The sequence below is a fragment of the Ursus americanus genome, chromosome 33 (assembly GCF_024610735.1).
Source record: "Ursus americanus isolate L20-20 chromosome 33, mUrsAme1.1.p, whole genome shotgun sequence".
Taxonomy (NCBI): Eukaryota; Metazoa; Chordata; class Mammalia; order Carnivora; family Ursidae; genus Ursus; species Ursus americanus.
Window position 1 is genome coordinate 23,774,179 of NC_142159.1, and position 14,598 is coordinate 23,788,776.

At 48.0% G+C, this 14,598-nt stretch overlaps 1 protein-coding gene across 8 annotated transcripts in view; it reads left to right on the forward strand.

Annotated features, from left to right (window-relative positions):
- Positions 1 to 5,896: 5,896 nt before the first annotated feature.
- CLSTN1 (calsyntenin 1) overlaps positions 5,897 to 14,598 on the forward strand; it is a 76,215-nt gene continuing 67,513 nt past the window's right edge. For 4 of the 8 annotated variants that reach the window (XM_087858344.1, XM_087858346.1, XM_087858345.1 and 1 more), the window contains exon 1: positions 5,897 to 6,209. In XM_087858344.1, the coding sequence (XP_087714470.1) occupies positions 6,119 to 6,209 (91 nt within the window). In that variant the 5' untranslated portion in view covers positions 5,897 to 6,118. The remainder of the gene's footprint in view (positions 6,210 to 14,598) is intronic. The other 4 variants (XM_045776819.2, XM_045776821.2, XM_045776820.2 and 1 more) reach the window with 1 other exon arrangement.

A 14,598-nucleotide genomic window follows, 5' to 3' on the forward strand; every position in this document is an offset into this window, starting at 1 on the left:
GACACCTAGCCCAGTCCTGTCCATTGGGATGTTGCGTGCAGACAGGGCACATCACGTTGGGCTTGTGCATCCACAGAGGGGCCATGCTTGCCCATGTGTTGTGTGTGGGTAGTGCACTGGGTGTATAATTCATGCTGCAGAATGACAGAGCCACCCCTCCCCTCCACCACACAGAAGAGTGAGGAGTAGGTCCTGTGCCTTTCCCAGCTGCCCATCCAAAGACAGTAGGGGACTATGCTGTGTGTTACCTTTGGGAAAAGCGTAAGTAGGAAACCCCAATCCTTGTCTCACCTTTTGAGGGTGCAAAAGCGAGCGGCCTGGCTTCTATGGGAAAGTGAGATTTTCCTTCTTTGGAAATTCTCAGCAGCTAGGGATAGCTGATGTTGCCTGCGTGGGAATGCCTACTTCCTTTGCAAATGGAGAGCCATAGAAAGCATCAGAGGGAGGCTGAAACAAACCGTCAGGCCTCAACCTGACTCCCTGGAGACCACAGGGATGTCCCTTCCTAAGTCAGGGTTTCTGCCCCTGCCAGAAAGGCACGACGCTCTGAGCCATGGACAGTAATGAACAATAATGATAGCGACTGCTGTGTGTTGGTTCATCTATTCCTCACCACCCCCCAGTGAGGCAGGCACCGACTTATCTGTTTTACAGATGAGATACTGAGATTGGAGAGATGAAGTGCCTTACCCAAGAGTTAGAAATCCACACAGCAAGAATCACAAAAAGGCTCCCTGCAGCTCTCTTTGTAAAGGCAAAAGACTGGAAACAGCCCATTAGTGTGGGAGAAAGAGTCAGGGCTGATTCAGTCAATTCCGGTATGTCCCCATGAAGGAAAACATGACATGTACACATGTTGGACGTATCAACATTATACGTATGTCACACTTCTGACACCACGTGTGTGGGGTTTCCACACCAAGCAATTCTCTGATTCTCTGCAGACACTGACTAGGAGTGCTACAATTAAATTCAGTTCCGACACTAACTACCTAGAGTTAACACAAACCCCACGGGTTAAGGGCTCAGTCTCCCCCTGCCCCCACTGCAGAAGCCAGTTGTAAGCAGCAGGCTCCCAGGTGACCTCCACTTCTGTCTAACTTGGCCACTTTTCCAGGGATCCCATGACCCCTCCTCAGGTTCACTATTTTGCCATAAGGGCTCACAAAACTCAGGGAAACGCTTTACTTAACATTTACCAGTTTATGCTAAAGACGATTATAAAAGATACAAGGGAACAGCCAGATGGGGAGCACCTAGGGTAAGGTGTGTGGAAGGGTCCTGGGCACAGGAGCAACGTTCCTGTGGAGTTAGGGTGCCCCACCCTCCCGGCACATGGATGTGTTCACCAGCCCAGAGGTCTCTGCACCCCTGTAGCTCAGGGATTTTGGGGAGGCTTCACACATCGGCATGATTGATCACTAAGTTGGTCTTCAACCGCCCCCGCTCCCCCAAATTGGTGGGGGCGGGGGCTGAAAGCTCCAAGCTTCTAATCGTGGCTTGGTTATTCTGGTGGCCAGCCCCCAACCAGGGGCCACCCAGGAACCTGCCTAGAGTTGTCTCATGCAACAAAAGATGCTCCTCTCGCCCAGGAAATTCCAAGGGATTTAGCAGCTCTGTGCTAGGAATTGGAGACGAAGACCAACTGTCTATTTCTTATCATATCAGAATATCACACCGCATAAGGGAGTGAGATGCAGCTCTGAAAGGGATACTGACATGGAGCCATCTCCAGGATAGTTTATTAATTGAAAAAAAGCAAGATGTGGATGTGATATGCTTCTTTTTACCTAAGAAAGAGGAGAGAAGTATATTGGAATACTTGCTTGTATTTTAAAAACCCACAGTGGAAGGATAAGCCAAAAACAGACAGAACGGTAATTTTAAAGGCAGGAAGGGACAGGGAGGAGCAGACAGGAATGGAACTAGACTTTTCCGAGCACCTTGTTTTCTGGATTTGCCTTTGGAGCCTTGTAACTCTTTAATATGGCTGTAAAAGAGAATTAAGTGGAAATTCTGCAAAAGGAAAGGAAATGGATAGGGATGGGTTTGAGCCCGGAGGGGCCAAGTGAAGTCCCGGCGGCTCTTGCCCCTCATAAACTATCCCTTCTCACAGCCATGGAGATAACTGGCCAGGCCACCAGAAGGCAGAGACGGGGCCAGATCTTGAAACTTCTGGGGCTCCAGAGGGAGCTGGGGGCTGTGGTTTTAGTATTTTGGGGGCGTTTGATTGCTGGCTCTCATCAAGATTCCCACAGCCACCTTCTGCTGCGTCCCTAAAGTGGGTTAACTTCCAAGCATATCATTCCTAGTGGCCACAATGAGTGCTTACTGCCTCTAACTCGGTCCCACCAACACTGGCCACACTGTGCTAACAGTCCTAACGCACCACCTGACAGGGCTCAGCTTCCCGGCAAAGAGTTTTCCTTCATGCGACCATGTTTCCTCCTCTCGGCAGCTCTGGACCTGGGGATGACAGTCTTGGTGAGAAACCCAGGCTGGATAAGGATGCCTCCCATGTCTTCAGAAGAGCTGCCAGGTGGAGCCAACCCCCCCCCCCCCGCCCCGACTGTGGTGGACCAGGCTGATGACTCCACGCTGCGGGATCCTGGATAGGGCTTCCCCCCCGCCTTTGGTATTTGAGGTGTCATTTCACACAGGGGCTGAGGCATTGTTTGGGGCTCAGACCTACATGACATTGAATCCCAGGTGTCCTGCTTTCTAGCAACGGGCTCTTCATCAAATGTTACATTTTTTCTCATCTAGCACAATCAGAGTACCTTCTGGAAAGGTTGCTGGAGGCATAAATGAAACGTCCCCAGTAAAGAGCTCAGTGGAGACTGTCACTACTAGCAAGAATCATTACAAAAGATGCAGCACCCTGGAAATTCCGTGTTCTTCGACCTATCTCACAGACAGGTCGACTACATGCCCAAGCGCTCAAGACTTCTTGGCCTGGTCACCAAAGCCTCCTCCTTATCCTCCCACGCCTGACCCTGACTAGGACAAGCCTGGGGTGCTGCCTCATTTCCCACTGCTCTGGGACCCCTGGTGCTCTCTCAGCGGCTGGCTTAGCTCAGGAGAGGCCCCTCTCTGCTAACTGTTAAGGCTGGATCGATCCCGTCTCAGGGCCATTTTGAGGATTAACTAATTCATCACGTGGAGACCTTTGAAAAGTGCCAATATGGCCGAGGCTATTGTCAGGCAGACTGCAAACTGAGTTCACTGCTTTCCCTGGCTTCCAAGACAGTCAAGCTGAGCCTTGCAGCTGGATGAACTCTCCTGTGGGCAGAATCTCAGCGTGTGCAGTTGCTCTGAGCTCACTGGCCGTCTGTCTGCCCACCTGCCACTGAACCTTTTTGATCTGCCTCTTTGTTTCTTTAAGGGACAGTGAGGGTAAGAAGATAAAGGGATCAGGATTCCAGACACCAAAGCGCTTTTGTTTGTGTTTTTAATAGAACCGAATACATTACCTGTTCTCTCTTGGCATCAGCCTATTGACTCAAGACATAGTTCTGAGATTTATACCTTTCCGATTCTATGTTTTGTTAATGTCCCTGGAAACCTACAGGGTATGTTTTTTTATTCTCTGAGGTGTGATCTCCACAATATAAAAATGAATACAGGAAGTCATTGAGCTCGTCGCGGAGTATTTATTGAGTGCCTACTGTATGTTCGGCAGTACACAAGCAGCCCAGAAGTTTCCCAAGGGAAAAGGAGAAATTCCTATGTGTTTAGACCTACCACATATTAGGCTCTGGGAGGCACATTCATTGCATCATCTTATTTAATTCTGACAACTCCAGGAAATAGGTATTGCTATCCCATCTCACAGGTGAGGAAAGAGACCCAAAGTTCTGTGACTTGTCGAGATCATTCATAGTAGAAGCAGCCAGAGTTCCTGTCTGGTGCTGTCTGACTGTACTGTCTGGGTCCCTCCCCCTAGAACACAGTGGGGAGCAGAGAAGGACACACATGGGTTAGTCAATGGCACAAAGTAGCAGATTATCGATCCTGGACTGCCAGGTTCAGAGCAGGTGGCGATGGGGGAGGGACGGCCTGATGGTCAGGAGGACTTCCTGCAGGAGCTAGCCCAGGTGTGACTCAGAGCAAAGGTGGGGGAGGATATGCTATGTAGCGCTGGCCCCGGGTAGACATGACCTTGAGCACAGACTGTGTCGAGAGAGCAGGCCCTGAGGTCAGCAGGGTGGGACCCGAGGGAGAGAGGTGGGAAGCCTGGCAGAGCTGTCTGGACCAGATAAAGTGGCAACAAGGAGCTAGCAGAAGCCGGAGGGGGAGGGAAGCAAAAGGAGTGCCTGGAGAGGATGACTCTGCAGTGCTGGCTGGGAGGCGTGGCGTGGTGAGGCCTGGAGATGGTAGGGGCCAGGCAGGTACCTGGGAGGGGTCCACCCAAGGGGAATCCAGTCCTCCTGGACCCAGGGAAGGGGGTGGCAGGGGAAGGACAGATGGAGTCTGCAGGCTTTGGTAGAGGATGCCTTTGAGGGACGAAGGACAGGGAGGAGCATATCCCATCACAGGATGTTCTGACACCCCCATCAGGTCACATTATGCCTCTGTTCACTGCTGTTTGAGGTCCTCCTGTGGCCACTTAAGGAACCTCACACTCTGGCCTGAGTCTACTTTTTGGGCTCTTCACCCACTACCCTCCTAAATAAGTCCTCTGCTCTCCTCTTACTTCTCGCAGCCTCCAAAGGGGTGCATCTCCTGAACCCCACCTCAAGCTGGCCTCCACAAAGCCCACCAGCCTGCCCTACCCTCTTAGCTCTCATGGCTATGACAATCACAGCGTTCCAATCACCTTCCACAGCTCTTCCAACACAGTCTTGAATAATTCACGTTTTATTGTTATCTAGCTTTTGCTGTTGGGGTCTCCCTAACGTCACCTCCCTGTCCTTGAGGGCTGAGTGTTCTTTTCATTGCAGTTGTCAAAACTGGGGCTGTCATTTTGCCTTTTAGTCTTTGTTCCTTCATCTGCAAAATGGGGACAATAATGTCTCATAGCGCCAGGCACAGGAGCCCATCCATGACTGTGCCAGCCCTTTCCTGTAGTGTGGGGTGGTCCCAGGGGCCGAGGGAAGGCGGGGGACAAAAAGGGAGGGCTCAAGCCCCCGGGAGGAACCCTTCTTTATCCAGTTGGATCTCTGCATTTCTAAGGGACCATTGGCATCGCACTAAGATCATCCACAAAGGGCACGCACAAGCCGCCTTTAACAAGCCATCACAGATTTCTCCAGCAAAAGAAGGAATTCGGACTTAGAAATTCAGGACGGACTCCCTGGGGCAGCTAATGCCCCCTCCCGGGATTGAACCCTGGCAGCACGTGCTGCGCGGTCATTGACTGTTTACAAAGTGCGTTTCGCTGACCTCCATCTCCTTGAAAACCTTTCACGACCCCGCAGGCTCCCTGTCATCACCTCTATTTGGCAGAAGAGGACACCAAGACTCTGGGAGGCGACGTGCCTTGCCCGAAACGGCCCAGCGTGTTGGCGCTCAGGCGCCCCGGGCTGCCCCCTCCAGCGGGGTCTGCACTCCGCGGGGCTGCGGTGCGAAGGGCTGAAAGGCCGGCGCCGGCCCCAGGGTGCCGCTCGCTTGGCTCCCGAGCCTGGGGCGCGCGGGAATGAGGAGTTGATGCTTTCGGCGGCAGCGCGGGCAGGGGGTGCAGCCCCCAGACACCTCGCCGCTGCTCGGGAGGTACCCCAGGCGCGGCTCCGCGGGCGCGCGCTCCGGGCTCCGCCGGCGACTCGAGGCGCGCGCCCCGCCCCCGCCCTCCCGCGCGCGCGCCTCTCTCCGCCTCTCCCGCGCGCGCGCGCCCCTCCCGCCGCCACCCCGCCCCCGCCGGTACCCTCGCCGGACCCGAGAGAGCGCGCCGCCGCCATCTTAGTTGCTGCCGCCGCCTCCAGCCAAGCGCTACCTCGGCGGAGGGGAGGGCGCCCGCGGCCCGAGCGCGCGGCCCAGCGTCGCGGCGGCGGCTCGTCGGACCCCAGACTCGCCGCGGCGCGAAGCAGCTGGTCCCGGGCCGCGAGAGCCCTGCTCGGCGCCCCGCGCGCGTGCCTGCCGCTCCCGCCTCGGGCCGGCCGCGGCGCCGGGAGCCGGAGCGATGCTGCGCCGCCCTGCGCCCGCGCTGGCCCCGGCCGCCTGGCTGCTGCTGGCCGGGCTGCTGAGCGGCGGCGGGGTCTGGGCCTCGCGAGGTAAGCGGCGGGCCGCGGCGGGCGCGGGGGACTCGGGGCGGGCGCGGGCGGCCGGGGAGGCCGGGCTCCGTCCCCGGGCGGGGCGCCGGACCCCCGGGTGGAGGCTGCGCGGGTCTAGGGGAACGTGCAGACGGGCCCAGGGGTCGGTCCCCTTTCCTCCGCAGCGCCCGCAGGCGGGGGTGCACCCCGGTGAGAGGCCGTGTACGTGTGTTGTGTGCTCAGATGTGCATCAGGCTGGGGTGCACGCACAGTTTTTGGTGTGTGCTTACATAAGAGCCCACTCCTCCGCATCCTTTTCCAGGATCCCGGTTTTCTGCTGCTGCACCGCGGACACCGCATCCTCGCCCCTTTCCGCCTCCTCCCGGGGTCCTTTAAATCTTGTCTGTTTTCAAAGGAGCAGAAGCTGAAACTTCTCTCGCTCCCCTCCCACGTTTCATCCAAAGGTGAAATTGTGACGAGGTTTACGATCGCGGTCTCACCCCGCGTTAGAAACCTGCATCTCCTCCACTCCCGACACCTTGGTGCAGTTTTTCTGACGGTAATTTAGATCGTTCGAGGGGCTTACATATCCTCAACAGAAACCTCTCTGATCCTTCAGGGCCGACATTATTGTACGGTTACTTGGCAAAAAAAAAAAAAAAAAAAAATAGTGAATTGATTGTTTTGTTGTTGTTTTAACCTTCATCCACTTAACCTTTTAAACAGTACCCGCTTTCTGATATTGACTGATCTTGCCAACGAAAAGCTTACGCATTGCAGATACATGCTTCCGAATGGATCTTGGAATCGTAAACCTTTTCCTTGGCCTTGGAGCAAAGTAATCTAGGTGTAGTCTATGGAAGACTTAGGTCTATTCTTTTGATTTTTGATTTTTAATAAAAAATCTTGGGGGGAGAGAGCTGATGAAAGTCTAGATGAAACGGTCATCCTATTAGCTGGCTTTAAAAAAATCCTCATTTTCTCTTCCTTGGCATGACAGACGGAGAGAAGTATGGTGCTTACAAATTAAAGGGCAGAAGAGGCAAATGCATCTTTTGTTTCATGTTCCTTTCTTCACATTGGGGATGATAAACTTTGAATACTTCATTTCTAACATTCTGTTGACTGTCATAGTCAAGTATCAGTCACTAAGTATCTATTGCTCTCTGTTTGAATTTTAAAAGTTACATCAAGCTGAGTTTGAAATGTTCTTTCCAGATGTGGAATGGAGGTCTGAAAGTCTAATATATCCAAGAGAAAATGTCAAAGTTCTGCTTCTCTTGGGGAAAACCCACACATTTCAAAAATATGTGCTTGGATTGAGTATTTTGGGAACAGCTCAAATATATTTAGTCAGTGATAACATTTCTTGTTCAAATCCGTATTTTCTTGTTTGTCCATTCACCTCTATTTGCTATTCATTATTGAATTACTTGGGTTATTCAACAAATATAAATTTCAGCTGTCAAGTATCTTCATTGTGGTGGACTAACATTAATCTTATGTGAAAGATGTGTTGAGTGCTGAGTCCTTTGTAATTTGCTGACTTTCTAAGCTTTTCTTGGTGCGTTTATAGTACTTAAGAATAATTAGTCTTCAAAATAAAAACACATTCTAAACATCATTCCGTTGCTTTTTTTTCTTTTCCCCAGCCTGCAAGGTAGAAAATGTCTTGTGAATATTACAAGAAATGCTAATAAAATGGTTTCATTTTGAGGGGTTATAAGTGGATTTTATGTGTAAATATGCAGTTTGTAGAAACACTTTCTGTGGGCTTATTTTAGAAGGTGATCATTTCAACTAATAATCTGACTTTTTTTAAATTGCTGTGAGACAGTATGACGTGAACTGCTGGCCATACTCTAGCTATCTCTAATAATTATTCATGGAATAAGTATCACATATAAATTGATGGAGAGACTGTTAGGTTTTGTAATATAAATTGCATTTGACTTTTAATTGTTTAATAGAGAACTCCGAATTTCACTTTAATTTGTAGCTGTAGTTCTTAAAAAACACCGAGTAAATAAAAATATTAGGCATATCCTTGGCATGCCCTAGGCTGCCTGCTTTCTCTCCAGTCAGTCAATGATCAGGAAACAGTAAATTGAAATAGAGCATATAGAAAACATACATATATATATATATATATATATATATATATATATATACACATATATATATATGTATATATATATTTTTAATGCAAGCACAGACTGCATTTCTAAGCCAAAGAAATAATTTTCATTGTTATTTTCCTGTTCGCACACAGACTTCTCGGTGGGGCCTCTCCATACCGTCCTATGGGCAATTTCATCTCTCTCTGACCCCCTGAATCCTCCCTTCCCTGCCTCACTTTTTCTCTTTTCTCTTTCCATAGCACTTAATCCCATTCAAACAGCCTCATTTTGTTTATTGTCTGTCTCCCCTCCCTAGGACATAGGCCCCAAGATGGAAAGGTGTTTGGTCTGTTTGGTTCGCATGTGAATGCTAGCACGCCCACACAGTACCAGTAGGTATCTGCTGAGTGATTGAATGGATGGACAACTGTATCTCACCTTCCACAGCATAGTATTATGTCCTAATTTTCATCTGACAGATAAACGTTATATACTGAAAAAGGCATTACAGACTATAAAACAAACCTAAATTCTGCATTATGATATAGAAATTCATTAGCAGATAATTTTTCAAGGGTGTGTTCTGTTGATTGCAGTGTTGGGGATATTAGACCATAAAAATCCGTAGCATTGTGTGAAGGCTGTAGCGCTCTGGCTACCACTCTGAGTCTCATTGTTAAAAATCCTGTCATTCTCTGCTTTTTTGGACGGTGGTTTCTTAATTTGTTACCTTGTTTTTCAGAAGTAACTTTGAGGAAAAGTCCTTTGACTATTAATCTAACAGTTGTGTTGCTGGGAGTAAATGTCATTTATTTCATATAGGAGACCTATAATTACTAAAGAAATAAAAAAATATATTTTTTAAATAATTTATTTTATTTTTTAAATTTTAATTTTTTTTCTTTTTGATTTTATTCTCGAGAGGGAGAGAAAGAGTGCAGGAGCAGAGGAGAGGGGCAGGGGGAGAGCAAGAGGGAGAAACAGACTCCCGGCTGAGCAGGGAGCCCGACGTGGGCTTGATCCCAGGACCCTGGGATCATGATCTGAGCTGAAGGCAGACGCTTAACTGACTGAGCCACTCAGGCACCCCAGAAATGATAAAATATTAATAATTCTGAATGTATTCCAGTTTAAGAGCTCTAACTCAGTTAACTGGTACCTTCAATTAACTAGAGTTCATCTTCTGACTGCAGACCCCTTTTAGGAGGAAAAGCATAAAACCAAGCAGTTTCATGGGAATTCTTTTGCAGAAGGAAGTTTGAGGAGTTCATGTCATACATTATCTATGTCAGTACTATTTGATTTTTTTAAACCAAAAAAAGCAATTAATATTTTGGTTTTAGATATGGAGAATATGACCCATAAATGAAATTTTAATGAAATATAACATTTTTTGCATTCAAGTTAGAAAATGCTGTAATTCCATGATACTGGTTTCAGGACTGGGCCGTTTATTAAACCACTTCTTAATGTCTAACGTGAGGATGTTAAAGTTTTAAGACATTTTAAAAAAGGATTGAGTTATTTTTATTATTGCTTCCTAAGGCAGGAAAATATAAATTCAGGGGCAAAGATAAAGTTTTCACTTGTAAGAGTTGAAACAAAATAGGAGGTCTGATTATCCTGGAAATCACCAAGAGTCTATTTCTCACATATTTTGGTTAATTGAGGTTTGGGATTATTATGCTTTTTAAAAAATGTATCTTGCTTTTTCTGTGGTCTTGATCTGGTAAGAGCAGAGGCATTTGAAGAAATGTGTCTTTTATAAACAGAATTTAAGATAATTGATTTGTTATAAAATACAGAGTTTGATACAGCTTCAGAAATAGGGATTCAAGATTGGGGGAAATGATTTATGCGGCGCTGTGTTCTAGCACTGTGAAAAACCAAACCAAAACAAAAGTGACATTTTGATAGCAGTAGAGACTGTGCAAAAGCCAGAGATGGGAACCCTCAAACTGGCGATGTTCCCGTACCTGCTGTCAGGCTGGTGACGTGCCCTGGCCATCCGTTCGCAGGGCCGCCACCACCTCGCAATGGGGATACTGCATTTATTTGTCCCCGATTATAGAGATTCTTTCTTCTCTGTGTTTTAGGCATATTTTTGTTCATTTTCTCCTTTAGCTGCAGGATGATATCGTTATTCAAGTTTTTTCACAAGATGTGTTGCTAAGGCTTTTTCATTTTTAAAGTTTAAATGAAAATTCATTTACTTTAAAGTAACCAAATTGAGGGGCGCCTGGGTGGCACAGCGGTTAAGCGTCTGCCTTCGGCTCAGGGCATGATCCCGGCGTTATGGGATCGAGCCCCACATCAGGCTCCTCCGCTATGAGCCTGCTTCTTCCTCTCCCACTCCCCCTGCTTGTGTTCCCTCTCTCGCTGGCTGTCTCTATCTCTGTCGAATAAATAAATAAATAAATAAAATCTTTTAAAATTAAAAAAAAAATAAAGTAACCAAATTGAGACCATCTTAAAAACCTATAAAACACATCTATTCCAGGGGCACCTGGGTGGCTCAATCGTTAAGCGTCGCCTTTGGCTCAGATCATGATCCAGGTGTTCTGGGATCGAGCCCCGCATCGGGCTTCGTGCTCGGCGGGAAGCCTGCTTCTCCCTCTCCCACTCCCCCTGCTCCCACTCCCCCACTCCCTCTCTCACTGCCTCTCTCTCCGTCAAATAAATAAATAAAATCTTAAAAAAAAAAAAGTCTATTCCAGAAGCCCAATAAAAAGTAGGAAGAAAGAATCGTGTTTTTCCTTTTTACCTTAGGTCAGAGTGGATATTATCTTTCAGCCATCCTGTTTTGGACCAGTCTGATTCTCTTGTGACAAGAACTTTTTAGAATCTGCTGCTTTTCAAGTCTACCTTGATCCGTGCTTTCTTAAACTCATTATTTAGGGCAAAAAAAGACTTTCTTTTCCTTCGTTCCCTCTTTTATTTATTTTTTTATTCTTTTTAAAGATTTGTTTTAGAGAGAGAGCGCCCACGTGTAAGTGTGCGTGAGCAGTGGAGGGGAGAGGCAGAGAGAGAGAGAGACTCTCAAGCAGACTCCCCACTGAGTGCAGATCCCAATGCAGGGCTCAGTCTCAGGACCCCGAGATCACAACCTGAGCCAAAACCACGAGTCAGGTGCTCAGCTGACTGTGCCCCCCAGGCACCCTTCTTCATTCATTCCCTTGTTTTAAAGGTATTTTTTGTTGTTGTTTTGAAGATTCTGGGTTTTTTTAAATTTTATTTTTAAAATTTTTTTATTTTACTTTATTTCTTTAAAGATTTTATTTATTTGACAGAGCGCACAAGCAAGGGGAGCGGCAGGCAGAGGGAGAGGGAGAAGCAGACTCCCCACTGAGCAAGGAGCTCGATTCAGGACTCGATCTCAGGACCCTGGGATCATGATCTAAGCCAAAGGCAGCTGCTTAACCGACTGAGCCACCAACCAGATGCCCATAAAATTTTTATTTTTTAAACTTTTTTTTTTTTTTTTAGAGAGTGTGCATGAACAGGGGTCGGGGTGGGGTGGGGTGGGGGGGTAGGGAAGGGCAGAGGAAGAGAGAGAATCTTAAGCAGGCTCTTATACCCAGTGCAGGGCTCGATCTCATGACCCTGAGATCATGACCTGAGCTGAAATCAAGAATTGGTTGCTTAGCCAACTGAGCTACCCAGCTGCCCCTAAACATTTTATTTTTAAGTACTGTCTATGCCCATTTGTGGGGCTTGAACTCACAACCCTGAGATCAAGAATTGCATGCTTTACTGGCTGAGCCAGCCAGGCACCCCTAGTAGGTTTTTTTGTTTTGTTTTGTTTTTAAGTAAGTTCTCTGCCTAACGTGGGGCTTGAATTCACGACCACAAGATGAAGAGGGGCATACTCTACTGACTGAGCCAGCCAGGTGCCCTCATTTCAGAACATTCTCATCACCCCAAAGAGGAGCCCCTGAGACCTTAACTGTCCCTCTAATTTCCCCTTTCCCCCAGCTCTTGGCAACCACCGGTCTACTTCCTGTCTCTGTGGATTTGCGTGTTTTGGACATTTCGTATCAATGTGGTCTGTCTGTGACTGGCTTCTTACACTTGATGTTTTCAGGGTTGGTCTATGTTGTAACGTGCATCAGCACTTCATTCCTTTTTACGGCTGAATAATATTTGCCATAGGTGTGTGTCCCTCCCGGATTCGTATGTTGAAACCAAATCCCCAATATCACGGTATTGGGAGGTGGCTTTTGAGAGGGGATTAGGGCATGAGGGTAGAGCCCTCACGAATGGCGTGAGTTCCCTTATAAAAGAGAACCCAGAGAGCTCACCAGCCCCTTCCACCAAGCGAGACACAGCGAGAACACGGCCGGCTGCAAACCAGAAGAGGGAGCTCACCAGAGCTCAAACACGCCAGCGCCTTGATCTTGGACTTCCCGGTCTCCGGGTCTGTAAGAAATAAATTTCGGTTGTTCATAAGCCACCCAGTCTATGGTGTTTTGTTTTGGCAGCCCAAATAGACTAAGACAACATTTCTTTGTGTGGTTGGACCACCTTTTGTTGGTATGTTCATCAGTCGGTGGACGTTCGGGTGGTTTCTGCCGTGCGGCTCCCGTGAATAATGCCGTCGTGCGTGTTTGTGTACGGGCTCGGTGTGCACACGTGTTTTCGGTTCTCGGGGGCGTACACCAAGAGTGGAGTTGCTGGGTCACATGGTCACTGTTTTACACGTTGGGGATCTGCAGAACCGTTTCCCAGAGTGGCTGCACCACCTTACACTCGCTCTTGACCTCTGTAATCGCTCCTGGGAGCTTTTGTCTAATCAGGAACCTATTTCACAGTTGTCTACGTTTTCTTACAAGGGTTTTAAATTGCTGACGTTTTCCTGCTCTAGGGATAAACCGGCGTTTCATCCAACCAGCCCCTTCCTCCACCACCCTCTCCCGCATCATTTCTAACGTTGAAAGGTCTGCCCTCTACACCTAAGTAGCCTTCCCTGTGAAAACAGATATTTCTCCACACTTCCCTGACATTTGATCATTCAGCCTGGGCACCTGCTAGCACAAAAAGCAACACTTCCATGAAAAACACTGAGACTTCAGTTGGCGTGGCTTAGGTCTGGAGCTTGCCAGTCCTTCAAATCCTTGCCGCGTCCAGCCCTGCAGCTCTTTTGTTTTACCACCTCTCACTCTAAGGAAGGCTGAGCCCGTTTTCCAGCCTGCATCCAACCCCAGGCTCTGATTTCTGGTTGTGTTGAGGAATGATGAGCTCTCAGGGTGCAGACTCTGCGGTTGGGGGACAAGCAGAGTGAACCTCCAGCTTCCAGGAGCAGGGTTCAGCTTTTTGAAAGGAACTGGATGAAATGCTAGAATTCTTTTTTTTTTTTCCCTAAAGATTTTATTTATTTATTCCAGAGACACAGAGAGAGAGAGAGCCAGCAAGAAGGGGGAGGAGCAGAGGGAGAGGGACAAGCAGAATCCTCACGTAGCGTGGAGCCTGACGTGGGGCTTGATCCCAGGACCCTGAGATCATGACCTGAGCTGAGACCAAGAGTCAGACACTTAACTGACTGAGCCACCCAGGAGCCCCCGAAATGCAAAATGCTTAAGCAATTAGTTTATGACATTCCTTCATTCATTACATTATTCAGCTAATTGGCTAACAAGCATGCTTTGTTAAAGTTAATTATTTTGTCTGGTCCTTTGACTTTATTCTTTAAGTAACTATTTGTTATTTACCCAGTCTTTTTTTTTTTAAGATTTTATTTATTCATTCGGCAGAGAGAGAGACAGCCAGAGAGAGAGGGAACACAAGCAGAGGGAGTGGGAGAGGAAGAAGCAGGCTCCCAACGGAGGAGCCTGATGTGGGGCTCGATCCCAGGACTCCGGGATCACGCCCTGAGCCGAAGGCAGACGCTTAACGACTGAGCCACCCAGGTGCCCTGTCAAGTGGCTTTTAAAGAGCATAATTTATTCCATCTGAAATGCAGAATCCAGTCACATTTAATTTTACATATTTCAGATGTAGTTAATGATAAATATTGAGAGGACAAGCTGCATAATATGTGGGGCCAAGTGCAAAGTCAAAGTGTGGGCCCTTTTGCTCAAATATTATTAATAATTTCAAGATGACAGAGAGCATTAAACCAAGCATGGGGCCCAGCAAACCTAGAAGATTGTCTTGAGGTTTGATAGACTTACATGGCAGGGTATTCATAGTCGGAAAGTGGGCCTGGCCCTGGGATTTTCACCAGAGCGCTTGGTCTTCTAGACCTGCGCAGATGAATGAGCTGATGCCCCCCTCCTCGTGGCAAGACTGGC